This window comes from Streptopelia decaocto, assembly GCF_964273445.1.
Source record: "Streptopelia decaocto genome assembly, chromosome: 22".
Lineage (NCBI taxonomy): Eukaryota > Metazoa > Chordata > Aves > Columbiformes > Columbidae > Streptopelia > Streptopelia decaocto.
The window spans coordinates 5857486-5872352 of record NC_138677.1 but is presented as its reverse complement, the minus strand read 5'-3'; the positions used below and the strand labels follow the sequence as shown (position 1 = coordinate 5872352).

Genomic DNA, 14867 nt, shown 5'->3' with positions numbered 1-14867 from the left:
GCTGGGCGCAGCGCAGAGTCCCGTCCCCCCACCATCCATCCCCCGCTGCCTCTCCCCCAAGGGATGCCGCTTCTCCCCCCGGACACCCGGTTCTCCCGGGCCTTGGCCCCGTGCGGTACCGGCCGCCCTGGGCTGTGGCCTCGGTGGGTCGGGTCGGGGTGCGTCAGTAGATCGGGTTGTGGGCAGTGGAGCAGTGGGCCGCCCACAGGGCGGACTCGAGTGGGGCCGTGCAGGGAGTTCCCTGGGCATCACCGCATCCCGGGCATCACCGCACCCCATGCAGCCCCCAGCACTCGCCCAGCCCTGTCCTGAGCCCCCGCCGCGCCGGGGAACACAGCCCCCCTCGCAGACCCGGCGCCCACAGACGTGGCCCAGGCGCCCACGGTGGCAGCGGGAGGGGTTTTGGACTGGTGCCCACCAGCCCTCCTGCAGCAGATGCGGTGGCGCTTTGTAATCAAGCCACAGATTAAGGCCTGCGGGTTTTGGGGTCGCCCGTCTCTCCAGTGGTGCAGGAGACGGGATTTAGCCTCTGTCTGTTCCCAAGACACCCCCGCAGAGGGGATGGCGGGGCTGGCAGCTGTGTGGCCTACATCCCCTGCCTACCCCACAGCCCCACAGTGCCCTGTGTCCCCCTGGGTCTGTGGGGTGTCCCCCTCTCCCAGGAGCCCCATGCAGCACCCTAAGCCCATCTCTGAGGAACAGGGATGCACTGGGGACCGCTGGGTCCGAGCAGGCTCGGTGTGCTGGGCAGGGGCTGTGCTGGGTCCGAGCAGGCTCGGTGTGCTGGGCAGGGGCTGTGCTGGGTCCGAGCAGGCTCAGTGTGCTGGGCAGGGGCTGTGCTGGGTCCGAGCAGGCTCAGTGTGCTGGGCAGGGGCTGCGCTCGGTGCGAGCAGCTCGTGGGCATTGTCCCCCGGGCCTGGCAGTGTGACTGTCACCTGCGGGCAGCACGTGCCGGCGCCGCTTCCTGCGCAGGCAAAGCTGAGGCTGGGGCCAGTGGCCGAAAGAGGGAACAGAAAAGCCCAGGTGCAGTGGGGCCACGGTGGCAACCAGGAGTTCTGCTACCAGGGGACACAGCACCTGCCGTCCCATCTCCCGGACCCTCGCAGCACCCGCGGGTTTGTCCCCAGGAGAGGCACAGCCCCGGAGGTGCTGATTGCTCTGGCCACAGCCCCATGTCCGACACTGTCCTGGATCAGGTCTGTGACATCCCAGGGGGACATGCAGGGTCCCCACCTCTGCCCAGCTGCTCTCCAGCCAGGGTGCAGCGGCTCCTGGGTCCCACTGCACCACAGGCTGGAGGCAACAGGAGGGCCGAGCGGGGATAAGCCACGCAAAGACGGCTGTAGCGGGGAGAAAGGGAGATTGAGGGATTAACACGGCAAACAGCTGAAAGCCCGTTAAAGCCAGGGATCAATTTGCCCTCCCCCTGGGGAGAGGAAAGCGGAGCCTCTGCTCCACGGGAACTAATCTGTCCCTTAATGAGGAGTTGGGAATTTTGTTGTCAACAACCAGCAACATGCCTGCCCAGCACCGCGGGGGTGCCGGGGGAACAGGGGTATGGGGGTGCAGGGGTGTGGGGGTGCAGCGGTGCTGGGCAGGGCTGGAACCCCTGGTGAGGAGGATGCCCTGCGCCAGCAGCTGCCCCAGCTCCTGGAACCGCCACGTTTCCCATCAGGACGAACTGATCCTGGACTGGACACAGCTCAGTTGCTGCCACCAGACCAGTGTCCTGCTCAGCGCCAGCCCACAGCACCCCACACTCTTGTCCTTGGCTGTGCTCCCTCCAGATTCCCCTCCAGCCCCACAGAGGCACCTCTTGCCGTGGGGCAGGAGCTGCAAACAGCCCCAGGGAGGGCTGGGGTCTCCTGAATGCACTGCTTGCCCTTGGCCAGACCCTGCTCCCCAGAGACGGGGCTCCCCAAGTTGTCCCCCAGCCCCACGTGATGGGTTGAGCAGAACTGCTATTCCTGTCCCCGGCACACAGATGCTAGCCACAAAATAATAGCTGCAGGATGGGTTCCAGAGCAGCGTCGTATCTGCCTCCTCGCCTTCCTCCCCCGGGGCTGGGTTTGTGCTCTGCACCGCTCTTGGTATCAGGAGCGGCACGTGGTCAAACCACAGGTTTGCAGAGCACCGAGACACTGACAGCTCCAGACCCACCGGGCAGGGGAAAAGTCCTGCTGTGCGATGCAGGAGCAGGTGAGGGGCCGTGGAGAGAGGGGTTCACTGGGGAATGGGCAGGGAACCCCCTTGTGGGGTTTGCTTGTTGCTTTCAAATGTTTCTCTTGTGAGCTTGTGGGTTTGGGCTGAAAGACAAAGCCCCAGGGAATGCAGGACAGCACCTGGTGCTCCAGGTCCCCAGGGCCCAGAGCAGGGAAGGGGCTGGCGGAGCTGCTGGGGTGTCAGCCTGCCCTGGCACGGGGTTCAGACCCCACCTGTGGCCCCGGAGCAGGACGAGGATCAGGCCCGGCTGCCTGGGCTTGCTGGTGGGAGCTGGAGGGAAACTGCTCTCACAAGGCTGCTGTGAGTCAGAGCTGTGCCGGATCCCGACCTCCGTGGCAATGGGGTCCCAGCCGCCCGGCGCTGGGCTGCAGGGCTGTCTCCTCACCCTGGAGCAGGACTGAGAAGCCAGGAGCTGGGAACACTGTGCACAGCTGCCTGCAACCTATGTGAGGCAGTAGGATGTCCCAGGACCTCCCCATCTGGGAGCAGGATGAGGCGATGTGGGGCTGTGCTGGCGCTGGGATCCTCAGGGCCACGCATGGGTGGGTGGGTGCTTTGGACAAGTCCCCGCTTGCACCCTTGGGGGCTTACACTCACCGGGGGACACCGGCATGATGCTCCAAGGCCCAGCTGCACAGGGCAACTGGTGCTGTGGGCTGGGTGCTGAGCCCCAGGGGCCATCAGGAGCAGATCCCCATGGCGGGTGCACGGTTAGTTTGTGGCACGTGGTGCTGCGCCGGGGACGCCGCGGCTGGGGTCACGTCTCCCCGCCAGCTCTGCACCGCAGGCAGCTGCTCGAGACGCGTGTGGTCGCTCTCGCAATGAGTGATTGCGGTGAACCTCCCGCTGCCTTGGTGTGGGTGTGCGATGGAAAATTCCCCGAGCGCAGGGCTGGGGGCTGCGGCACGCCCGGGGTTCCGCAGCGGGGCTGGGTGGGGGACGGCTGCCCTGGGTGCGGTGCAGCCGCCTGCCGCCTCCAAGCATCCCTCGCTCAGCCTCCTTCTCTGCAGGCAACCCTCAGCCCCACTGCGACGGAGCCGACCGCCACCACCGACTTCTACGCCGGGTGGGACGTGTCCTTGTTGGGGGACAGCAAGCTGCCCGAGCTCTGCGAGAAGCAGGCGGTGCAGGGCTTCGCCCGCACCTACCAGCCGGCTGTCTACCTGCTGCTCTCGCTGCTGGGCATAGCGGGAAATGGGCTGGTGCTGGTCACGCACACCCGCTACCGCCGGGCACACAGCATCACCGACGTCTGCCTGCTGCACCTCGCCCTGTCCGACCTCCTGCTGCTCCTCACGCTGCCCTTCGCCGTCACCGACACGCTGCAGGGCTGGTCCCCCGGCACGGCTGCCTGCAAGGTGCTGCAGGGCCTCTACGCCCTCAACTTCTACAGTGGCTTCCTCTTCCTCACCTGCATCAGCGTGGACCGCTACGTGGCCATCGTGCAGGTGCCGGCTGCTTGCCGCTTGCGCCCACGGGCTCGCCGCCACGGCTGGCTGACGGCAGGGCTGGCCTGGCTGCTGGCCACGCTGCTGGCGCTACCGCAGTTCATCTACGGGGAAGCGGAGCAGCACCAGGATCTCCAGCTCTGCCGCGTCGTCTTCCCCCGGGCGGTTTCACGAGCAGCACGGGGAGCCACCAACCTGGTGCAGGTGGTGCTGGGCTTCGCGGTGCCCTTCCTGGTCATGGCAAGCTGCTACGCGGCCGTGGCCCGGACGCTGCTGGCCACCCGTGGTGCCCAGCCCCATCGGGCACTGCGGGTGCTGCTGGCCCTCGTGCTGGTGTTTGTGGCCCTGCAGTTGCCCCACAGCCTGATGGTACTGCTGGACGCGGCTGAGCTGCTGGCCAGCTGGGAGATGAGCTGTGCCCAGAGCCGCCGCAAGGACCTGGCCCTGCTGGTCACGGGCGGGCTGGCCTACCTGCGCTGCTGCCTCAACCCGCTGCTCTACGCCTTCCTGGGCCAACGTTTCCGCCGGGAGCTGTGCCTGCTGGCCAGCGACGCCGGCTGTGTGGGACCCCCCGACTCGCGCTGCCCCAGCTGCCCCAGTCCCCGCCGGAGGACGTCGCTCTCCACCTGCCAGGATGTGGTGTAGGGACACAGCACCCAGGGGCTCAGCCCCTCCGTGGCTTCTCGTTGGTGCATGGACGTGCCCCGGGTACCCGCAGGGCATCCTGGCAAGGGCAGCGCCAGACAACACACACGGTGCCCACACACACGTGGGCAGCAGGAGGAGCAGCCCCACAGCACCCATGGGACCTGCAAGCGCCTCTACTGCCCAGCGCGCCGCCGGGCCGCGGGGGACCCTGCGATGACACGCGTATTCGGGGGGCCATGCGGTGCGGGGGGGCTGGAGGCGGTGGGTGCACACAGCTGGGTTCCTCCCTCGCAATAAAGCCCGGTCGAGCCGCGGTGGGTGAGCGGCGTCTCCGTGCGGGACAGGAACGCCCCGAGGGGGGACACGGGCCGGTGCTGCCGGGGGGAATTTGCCCAGGAGCGGGGTGCGGGGGAGCGGGGCGGGGGCAGCTCCGTGCCCACCGGCGCTGGCGGGATGATGCCTGCAGGAGGCAGCACAACCTCGCGCTTCCTGCAGTCCCCTGCCTGTGCCCTGCCTGTGCCCTTCCTGTCCCCGCGGTCCCCTTCCTGGGCTCCCCCAGTCCCGCGGTGCCCCCAGCCCCGCGCAGGCGTTCAGGGGGCGCAGCTGGGGACTGGGGGCAGGAGCGGGGGGCACCCCCCAACACAGCCCAGCCAACACAGGCAGCGGCAGAGCCCACGCCGCCATCCCAGAGGGCACGGTGCTATAGGGGACAGGAGTCCCGGGCTGGTGACAGCAGAGCCTACCCCGGAAAAATCTGCAGTGGATCCTGTTGGAAAATCCCCTCCCGAGGTGGGGGGCCACAGGGGCCAGAGGGACTTTCCTCTCCTTTCCTCACTTCCCCCACGAAGTCCTCTGCCCTGGCGCTTCCCAGCCCAGCGGCTCCCACTTCCCCCGGGGCCAGGGCACCGCGGTGGGGGTGGCACGACCTGGATGTGCTCGCCCCCACAGGGTGCCGGCAGTGGGACGGGGTGCAGCTCTGGTGCAGCCACTCGTGGGGTCTCTGCAGTGGAGCTGGGCATGTAGGGGAGCATCTCCCGCCCCAGTGGTGCCCACGGCTGTCCCCGCTGCCCTCCGGCCCCACGGCGGGGCTCAGCCCCCCGGCGCAGGCCCGGTGCTGGCTGCGTGGGAGGAGAGCTGGCAGCCGGCGCTTCCTGCGTGCGCATCCCAGCACCGCAGGCTCCCAGAGACGGTGTTGACCCAACAGCTGTAGCAAAGCCAGAGCCGCGGCTGATGTGCTTAACCCCTTGCAGGGCTCCAGGGCCCGGGCGCTGTCTCGGCACCGATGGCTCAACGGTGCTGCGGACTCTCTGCTGCTGCGCCGAGCCCGGGGCTGCAGCACCGGTGTGACATGGGCTCATGGGGACGCAAGGGCTGGCAGGACAGATCTGCCCAAGCGCGGTGCCCACCTGCCCGCGGAGCTCCGGTACCGCACCGGGCTGAGCCGCCTTCGCGGCACGGAGGGTTTGTGCCAGCCCATGGCGCCGGTGCTGCGGGACAGCTCGACGCCGTGGCCGGTGGAACCCCGGGGCTACCGGAACCAGCGCTCCCCGCCCGGGGTCTGTGCCCGTTGCCGGTGCCCAGGCCCGGTGCATCGTGCCGGCGGTGGCTCCGGGAGCACCGGCCCCGTGACAGCCCGATCGTGCGACACCCCCGGATCTTCCCCCGTCCGCCGCGCGCCCCCGCCCGGTAGGTGACGCAAGCGGCGGCCCCGCCGCCCCGGGCGCGCTGGCTCCGCCCCGGGCCGCGCGCGGCGATTGGCGGGGGCCGGTGACGCGCCTGGCCCGGCCCGCCCGGGGCGGCGGCGGCGGCGGTGGGGCCGGTCCCGGCGGTGGCGGCGGCGGCCGGTGCGCGGCGCGGGCGGGCGGCGGGCCGGTCCCGTCGCTGTCCCGTCGCGGTCCCGTCCCGTCGCCGGCGGGGCGATGCCGTTCCCGGGCGGGCTGTGGTGGCTGCTGTGCTGCCGGCAGGGCTTCACGCTGCTGCGGCGGGACTACGGCGACGCGGACCGGGAAGCGGACGGCGAGGCCGAGGAGGAGGAGGAGGCGTCCTTCGAGCTCCGCGCACAGGGAGACCAGGTGGGGCCGGCACCGGCACCGGAGCCGCGGCTGGGCATGGCGCGGCGCGACCGGGGGTGCGCGGCTCCTCTCGCCCGGGCTGCGCGGCTCTGCCCGGCTCGGCGCGGCCGTGCGGCTCCGGGCCCGTGCTTGGCGGCGCTGCCCCGGCTCGTCCCGGTCCTCGCCGCCCCGGCGAGAGCAGCTGCCGCCCGCCCGGGCACGTTCCCGCCGGTCCCGCCGCCGGGGCTGCCCTTGGCGCGTCCCTGCCGCCGGCCGGGGGATCGCGGGGGTTCGGCCCGGTGGGTGCGGGGAAGCTGCGGCCTCCGGGCGGGCGCTGGGGGTCCCGGAGCCCGCGGGACAGAGCCCAGGGTTGCGGGGGCCGCTGCCGGCTGCATCCCGACTCGAGGCCCTTGCTGGTGCCGCGGTGGCGGGACCGGGCTGCCCGGTGGGTGCTGGGGCGCAGCTGAAGCCGGGGCGCTGCCAGGCCAGCTGGGCGGCAGAGCTGCTGGTGGAGCTGGGTGCTGCGCTGCCTGTGCTGTGCTGCCTGCGCTACCCTGCCCTTGCCTGCTCTTCGGGGCAGGAGCCGTGGGACTGGAGGTGCCAGATCCCACACTGAAGCCCATACCTGCCCTGTGCTACTGCCAGGGTCCCGTTGGCCGGTGCACAGAGGGTCCCCACAGGACGGGTTCCTCGGGACGGCCACGGCTCTGCACAGACCTGTCGGGGCAGGCCGGGGCTGTTGGCGGCACACGGCGCCCCGGGAGCACGTGCCGGGCGCGGGGAGCAGGCCTGGATCGCCCCGCTCCGGCTGCTTCCTCTGTTTAGGGAAGCAGAGTGGCGGAAACCGGCGCTTCCTCCAGCCGGGCTGCCTGCGGGACAGCTGATAGTGTGAGGTGGCGGGGGGAATGCCGACTCCCAGGGGTTCCTCCTGCGCCCAGGGCCACGGGGCTGTGTCCCTGCCTAGAGGGGACATAGGAGGTGGTGACAGCCTGACCCCACTTGCTGTGTCCCCTCTCCCACTGACCACCATGGGGTCTACAGCACAGCCTTGCTGTCACTAGGCTGCCCTGGCAGCATGTCCCCTTCCCTGGCAGTGCCAGCCCCCCGGGGGCAGCAGGGACAGCAGTGGGGCTGGAGCTGGGCCCTCTGGGCACCGGTGGCAGCGGCAAGGGCACGGCAATCGCAGGAGCTGTCTTTGGGCTTCCAGCATCCCATGGGCTGTGCTGGCTCTGGAGGTCCAAGTGTGGGCGGCCGTGACGCCAGTTCCCCGGGGAGCCCTTTGCCGTGGCTGGGGAGTCCTTGGAAACCCACAGTGCCGGCCGCCCCTTCCTGGGAGCGTGGGAGCAGCGGCCCTGGCCCTGCCGCCGCGGTTCCTCTCTCGTTTATTTATATCCCTGCGAAGGAGCCGGCCACCGCTGCCACCACCTCCTCCCGTGGGCCGTGGCTGAGGAGCTGGGTGCTGTCTCCGTGCCCGCAGCCTTGCAGGAGCGCACGGAGCCGTCCCCGGCAGCGGGACAGTCACTGCAGGAGCTGGCCCTGTGCATGGGTGCCAGCGCTGAGTGACAGGTGCCCTTAATGCCATGGGTCAGTGGCACCCAGCCCTGCCCCACGGCGCAGCCGTACCTGCAGCGGCTCCCCCCTTCCTGCTGCTATTTTTAGCAGACGTCTCTTTTTCTTGGCGTTTCATGGCGCGCTCTGCCCTGTCACTTCTCCGGCTGCCCTGCTGGGCCGCAGCTGGCAGGAGCACGCGCGCATCTCCCGGGACAGCGTCCCCGTGTCCCCGCGCCCGCTGTGCCGGGGTGCCCTGCCCCTCCCGGTGTCTGCCCGTGCCTGGGCACTGCCTCGTGTCCCGGCACATGTGCCACGGTTATCACGTGAGCAGCATCATCCACGTCAAGTTGTGCTGCGCGAGGAGGAACCGTCTCCCATCCCGCGGCAGGGCCAGGGACTTCCCTGTGCCGCGTCCCACCGCCGCGGGCAGGAAGTCAGCGGCCCCGGCACAATGGGACTTTGTGCCGTAAGCGTATTACTCAGCACTGACCTTGTGCAATTCTGCACGGTATTCAGCCTGCTGGGTCAGCTGAGGATACACGGCCAGCGGCTGCCCCCGCGCCCGCAGGCTGCCCCCGCTGCTGCCCTGGCTGTGGGGGGCATGGGGACTCCCTGCCCCGTGGTGGCAGGACACAAATGTGTCCCTGTTGGCCCAGAGTTGGGCTAATGAGGAGCCAAGCCATCATCGGGGCAATGTTTGGGGTGCCAGGCGGTGACGGTGGGGCTGAGACCTCTCCTCTTTCCGCAGGGGTCCCTGGAGGTGAACCTGAGCCAGCCCACCCGCAGCAACAGCGGCTCGCAGCGGTGAGTGTCCCCTGCCTCGGTTCCACCAGGCGTTCCGTCACGTCCCTCACGCGGTGCTGGGGGCCTGGCACGCCGTGGGAGGACGCACCGGTGCCGGTGTGTGCCGTACTGCCCTGCCCGCGGGGTCAGCACTGTGCTGTGCCAGTCTGGAGCAGGGGGCGGCAGAGACGGGACTGTGACGCTCTGTCCCCATCCCTGGCACGTCCTCGGGCACGTCTCCATCCCTCTGCCATGCGGGATGGCTTGGCTGCTGCAGGCTGAGCCGATGGGTGCCGTGGGTGTCCCCTGCTGTGCCAGGAGGCTCTGCCAGGCCATCCCACCAGCGGAGCCGTGGCCGAGGAGACGGGGTGCTGGGGCACAGGGGCCGGCTTGCTCCCTGTCCTTCCAGCGCTGACGCCGCTGCCAACATTCCTTCCTGGTTGTTCATTTTCCGAATTCCTTGGCAGGGCCGCGACTGCAAACAGCTTATTTTTAGCCAGGGTCATCTGCACCCGATGGCTCTGCTGCGTTCCCACCGCGGGGTTTTGGGGTGTCCGGAGCTCCTCGGGACCTGGCTCACCCCAAGCCTTGGACCATCTCCCCGCTTGGGGGCCGCGGGAGGCACCCGTGGGCACTCAGGCTCAGCCCCGTGTCCCTCTGCAGGTCCCTGCTGGTCGCGGAGGAGATGCGCAGCCTCATCGTGGAGAAGGGCCCAGGGCCGGTGGACGATGATCCTGATGCTCTCGTGAAAGGTGGGCACAGGGGTCTCTGCTCCTGGGGTAGCCAGGACTGGGGGGATTATGCCCGACCGTGGCTTGATACCATCCCAGAGGGGCCGGGGACACCGGCTGGTGCCAGGCAGACCCTGCCCTGTGCCGGTGGGGCGGATGGTGCCGGCGATGGGGGCTGAGGCTTCCCCTCCCCAGGCTGGCTGCAGCGGGAGGTGCGGGGCGGCGTGAAGACCCCCTGGATCCGGCCTCGGAAATACTGGTTTGTGCTGACGCCCGACTCCCTGGACTACTACAGCAGCAACGAGAAGGGTGCCCGGCGCCTGGGCTCCCTGGTGCTCACCAGCCTCTGCTCCGTGCTCTGGCCAGACAAGCAGACCTACAAGGAGACAGGTAGGGTGTCGCAGCCCTCGGTTGGGCTGTGCCTTTGCAGCTCCTCGTGCCCTGTGTCACCCTCCCCGCCCCGGGAGGCCACTGTGGCGCAGAGGAGGGGCTGGGGGTCCCTGGGGCAGCGGGTGAGCTGTCTGTCCCTCGCAGGCTACTGGAGCGTGACGGTGTTTGGCAGGAAGCATTGCTACCGCCTGTACACCGAGCACCTGAACGAGGCCGTGCACTGGGTCTGCGCCGTGCAGAAGGTCATCAACAGCAAAGCGCCCGTCCAGACGCCCACCCAGCTGCTCATGCGCGACGTCGAGGTGAGTCTGTGGCCCCATCCCAGCAGGGCTGGGATGGACGGTTCCCGAGTGCCCGTGCCAGGCTCTGGGCCGCACAGCCCCCCTGCAGCTGCTGCCGTTGCTTCACCCCTCAGGAGCACTGCGGCAGCCCCGAGGTCCTGGAGCAGATCTACCGCTGCAACCCCATCCTGCGCTACACCAGCAGCCCCCTCTACGCTCCCCTGCTGCCCTTCCCCTATGGGAGCCTGGACCAAAGCGGTGAGGGGCGGGCGGGGGTCCCACGTGCTGGGCTGGGCTCTGTCTGGCCCTGGGTGCAGGTACAGTGCTGGGGGGGCATGGGGAAGCCCATGGGAGTGTTAACCCACCCTGGCTGGACGTGCAGAAGGAATTGTTGACCCTGAGGTGGTGAGAGCCTGGCCCGGGTTCCCAGACAGGTGGTAGATGAACCATCCCTGGAGACATCCCAGGCCAGGCTGGACGGGGCTCTGAGCACCCTGAGCTGGTGAAGATGTCCCTGTCATGGCAGGGGGGGCACTGGGGGAGCTGGGAAGGTCCCTTCCAACCCAAATGATTCTATGATTCTATGACCCCGTCCCGCAGCCCCCAGCCCCCGCAGCTACACCACGCTGCGCGACGAGGCCGTGAAGCTGTTCAACTCGCTGCAGCAGCTGGAGTCGGAGCGGGACCCGGTGCCGCTGATGCAGGGCGTCCTGCAGACCTGCCTGGACCTGCCGCCACTGGTGGATGAGATCTACTGCCAGCTGGTGAAGCAGACCACGGAGCCGCCGGCGCCGGGCGGGCAGAGCGACCTGCACTACTGGCAGCTCCTCACCTGCATGAGCTGCACCTTCCTGCCCTCCCCGCCCGTCCTGCGATTCCTGCGCTTCCACCTGGACAGGTGAGCGATGCGGAGCCGGGCTGCGGGCAGGGAGCTCGCCGGGTGCCGGGGCCACCGCTGGGTTCGTGCCACCCTGACCCTCCTGGCGTCTCTCTCAGGACGGAGAGCCGGTTCCCCGCCTCGGAGATGGCCAAGTACGCCTGCTTCATCCGCGAGGCGCTGGGCAAGACGAAGGGGCGGGAGTGCGTCCCCTCGCTGGAGGAGATCCTGGTGCTGATGCGGCGGCAGGAGATGATCTGCACCGTGCACTGCCCGGGAGCGCCCGCCTGCAGCGTGGCCATCAGCTCCCACACCACGGCCGAGGAGGTGAGGGGCTGCGGCTGCGCCAGCCGCTCGGCGCGTTTTGGCACGGGGGGGGCTGGGTGTGCTGGGGGGCTCCTGCGGGTCCCTCCCAGAGGGGCTGGGGGCCGTCTGCCTTTGCCTGCCGTGACCTGTCTGTGTCCCCTTTGCAGCCCTGAGCGCCGCGGCCAGGGACGCGCAGTCACCGTCGGTTGCCTTTGTCTTGCCCCAGGTGGCCCGGGAGCTGGTGTCGCGCCTGGGGCTGTCCCAGAGCCCCAACCTCTTTGCACTCTATGAGCAGTCCCGGCGGCGGGAGCAGCCCGTGGGCAACGCCACGCTGCTGGCCGACGTCCTCACCAGGTTTGAAAAGTAAATGTCCCGCTCTGCTGCCTACATGGGAGAGGGGCTGGGGGGACCAAGGGAGGGAGGGGACGGTGTGGGGACACCTCTGTCCCGTGCTGATGGAGTCGGTCCCTTCTGCCGCAGCCTGGCCGGGGAGGAGCAGGACCCGCCGTGCCGGCTCTGCTTCAAACACTATGGCTTCCTGGACACGGACAACGTCCCGCGGGACAGCCTGGAGTTCGCCCTCCTCTTCGAGCAGGTGAGAGCCATGTCGGGTGGCTGTGCTGTGCCCTCCCATCACACCAAGAAAGGCCTTGAGGTGCTGGAGCGAGTGGAGAGAAGGGAACGGAGCTGGTGAGCGGCTGGAGCACAAGTGTGATGGAGCGGCTGAGGGACCTGGGGGGTTCAGCTGGAGAACAGGAGCTGAGGGGAGACCTTCTGATCTCTGAACTGCCTGAAAGGAGCTTGGAGCCAGGGGGGTCGGGCTCTGCTCCCCAGGAACAAGCGCCAGGAGCAGAGGAAACGGCCTCAAGTTGCGCCAGGGGAGGTTGAGGTTGGATCTGGGAACAATTTCTTCCCCAAAGGGCTGTGGGGCATTGGAACAGGCTGCCCAGGGCAGTGCTGGAGTCACCAGCCCTGGAGGGCTGGACAGACGGACGTGAGGTTCTCAGGACGTGGGGCAGTGACAGGGGTGGGTTAATGGTTGGACTCGGTGATCCTGAGGGGCTTTTCCAACCCAAATGATTCCATTCCGGGGTTGGCTGTGCTGCGCCATGCCAGGGTGTCCGTGCCGCGGTGACCACACTGTACCCGCTCCCCCCCTCCCGCAGGCGCACGAGATGGTGCTGCGGGGCTTCGTGTCCACGTCGGAGGAGACGCTGCAGACGCTGGCAGCTCTGCGCCTGCAGAGCCTCAACAGCGACTTCTCCACCCACGCGCCGTTCCCACGCCTGGAGGAGCTGTTCCCGCCCCGCGTCCTGCACGCCCGCCTGCCGCCCCCCCGCCACCGGCCGCCCCCCAAGTGCCGGGGGGCCCGGCTGCGCGCGGGGCTGCTGGCCGGGGGGCTCTGGGGACAAGCGCTGGCCAAGCAGCGAGCGGAGCGGGACCAGCGCCTGCGGGGCCGGCTGCGCGAGGAGGGGGCCAGCACCATGGCCGCCATCCTGGAGAAGTGGAAGCTGCTGCAGGGCATGGGCCGGCCCGAGGCCATGGCCGCCTACGTGGCGCTGGTGCGCGAGTGGCCCGGCTTCGGCTCCACGCTCTTCGACGTCAACCTGCGCGTGGTGAGGCCGCGGTGGGATGGGGACGGGGACGGGGGGCAGCTGTGGCGGGGGGTGGCCCTGACGCCCCGCTGTCCCCCCGCAGAGCGCGCTGGGCGCCGTGCCGCAGCGGCTGTGGTTGGGCATCGGCGCCAAGGCCGTCTCGCTCTACAAGCCGGGGGAGCCCGAGCCCTTGGACAGCTTCTGCTACGGCCGCATCTCCTCCTTCGGCGCCTCCGACAGCAGCACTTTCCGTCTCTCCGTGGAGGACCAGGACCTGCTCTTCGAGACCTCCCAGGTACAGGCAGCTGTCCCTCTGTCCTCCTGTCCCCCCCGGGGTTGTCTGTCCCCCGGGGCTGACCCAGCGTGTCCCCTCTGCCCTGCAGGTGGACGAGATCGCCCAGCTCCTCAACACGTACCTCACCTCAGCGGGCGCCCAGCGACCACCCCGGCCCCACGAGCCGGTGGCCACCAGCCCCCCCGCTCCCCCCGGACCTCCCCAGGGCCTCTGCCCCACGCCAGTGTCGCGGCCGCACCGGCCGCCCGTGGGCTCGTTCCACAGCTAGCCCCGTGGCCAGCGCAGCCGCACATGGTGCTCCCGATGGCCAGCACGGGGGTGGCTGGCGTAGCAGCGAGCGCTGGGTCTGTGCCGGTCCCTGGCGCTCCCCGCAGCGGGGGGCCAGGGGCTCGTGCTCCCCACGCCACAGTTGCCTTTCTGGTTAATTTTCCTTAATTTATTTCGAGACGCCTGTGTCCCCCACGTCTCCCAGCACTTTCCCTGGAGGGCAGCGGGGCCGCCGTGCCGCGGTCCCCCCGCGCTGCCCCCAGGCTTGTCCCCCTCCCTCGCACCCCGGTGCCTTCGCCTCCAGCGCTCGTGCTGCCCGGCAGCTCTGCCCCGGCTCCCGCCACCCCGGGGGGGCTTTGCCCAGGGCGGGGGGCTGCGGTGCTGTGCCATCGTCTGTCTGTCTGTCCGCTGAACCCACCCCCCACTCCTCTTGGAAAGCTGCGGGCGGCTTTTGGCTGAGCCGCCTCGGGGACCAGCGGGCGCCTTTGGTGGCCCCGTGTAGGGCTCGTGGTGCGGGGGTGGCCGGTGGCTGGTACGGCTGGGGCTTGGCCCCTCAATGTTGCCTCTGTAAAGTTTGTCGGTTCTGTCTTGGGGAGGGGGGGAGGGGTTGTTTGTTTTTCTAAATAAATGCACAAAGGAAAGGATTCCTGCGCTGGAGCTCGGGCTGATCTGGGCGCAGCGGTGGCGGGGAGGAGCAGCACAGCATGTCCTTGGGGACAGGGACTGTCATCCCTCCGTGGCTCCAGCCAGCACAGGCTGCTCGCGGCGCCCTTTGGCATTTCACCAACAGCACGGGCAGCTCCCCGGCAGCCCCTGGCACTGCCCGGCCCGGCCGGGGGAACTGCCCCGGCAGCGCGGCCGCTGCCAAAGAGGGCGTGGGATCCCGGCGCTGCCGCGGCGGGGCCAGTATTTTTAGCCTGTGCCGCGGGGTCGGAGGAAAAGGCTCATTCTCACCTTGGGCAGCCTGGGCTTGGGCTGATGCCAGCGCTGCCCCGCACCCCCATCCATCCCACCCTGACTCACACAGGCCCGGAGCGGCCGTGTCCGTCTGTCCCACTCGCCATCGCCACCAACCAGTGTCCTTCCCACCCCAGAGCAGCCAGGGCCCCCCCAGCCGTGGTGAAACGCTAACGCGGGCACCCCGCGCTCCGCGGGCAGGGCGGTGCCACTCCTGCCCCTGGTCAGCGCGCCGGCAGGTCCTGCCGGTATTTCTGGCTCTGCCGCAGCGGTCGCTGCTGTGGCTCCCGGCCGGGGCAGGGCCGGCCCTGCGCCCCGGGACGTGCAGGGAGCAGCGGCCCCGGGTCTGCGCTCCCGCTGAGCCGGGACACGGTCGGGCTGCGGCTGCGCAGCGGGGCCGGCCCGCCGGGCTAGTGCTGGCCCGCCGGGCTAGTGCTGGCCCTGGCGGCAGCTGCAGCTGCGTC

The 14867-nt window shown here is 69.5% G+C and overlaps 2 protein-coding genes across 3 annotated transcripts; both read left to right on the top strand.

Moving 5' to 3' along the window:
• Positions 1-2127: 2127 nt before the first annotated feature.
• On the top strand, positions 2128-4502 carry CCR10 (C-C motif chemokine receptor 10). Its single transcript, XM_082070857.1, has 2 exons — positions 2128-2199; positions 3234-4502. The coding sequence occupies exons 1-2, from the start codon at positions 2188-2190 to the stop codon at positions 4314-4316; spliced, it is 1095 nt and encodes a 364-aa protein (XP_081926983.1). The 5' UTR covers positions 2128-2187; the 3' UTR covers positions 4317-4502.
• A 1617-nt stretch (positions 4503-6119) lies between these two features.
• Positions 6120-14047, top strand: PLEKHH3 (pleckstrin homology, MyTH4 and FERM domain containing H3). 2 transcript variants are annotated; one of them, XM_082070838.1, is made up of 13 exons: positions 6120-6391; positions 8670-8725; positions 9368-9456; positions 9631-9825; positions 9970-10127; positions 10241-10364; positions 10707-11004; positions 11103-11310; positions 11516-11643; positions 11770-11884; positions 12456-12905; positions 12988-13179; positions 13268-14047. In XM_082070838.1, exons 1-13 carry the CDS (start codon positions 6239-6241, stop codon positions 13445-13447), a joined length of 2346 nt encoding a protein of 781 aa, XP_081926964.1. In that variant the 5' UTR covers positions 6120-6238; the 3' UTR covers positions 13448-14047. The 2 variants fall into 2 exon arrangements, with proteins under 2 accessions (XP_081926964.1, XP_081926963.1); XM_082070837.1 differs by having other exon boundaries at positions 11516-11652.
• Positions 14048-14867: the final 820 nt, after the last annotated feature.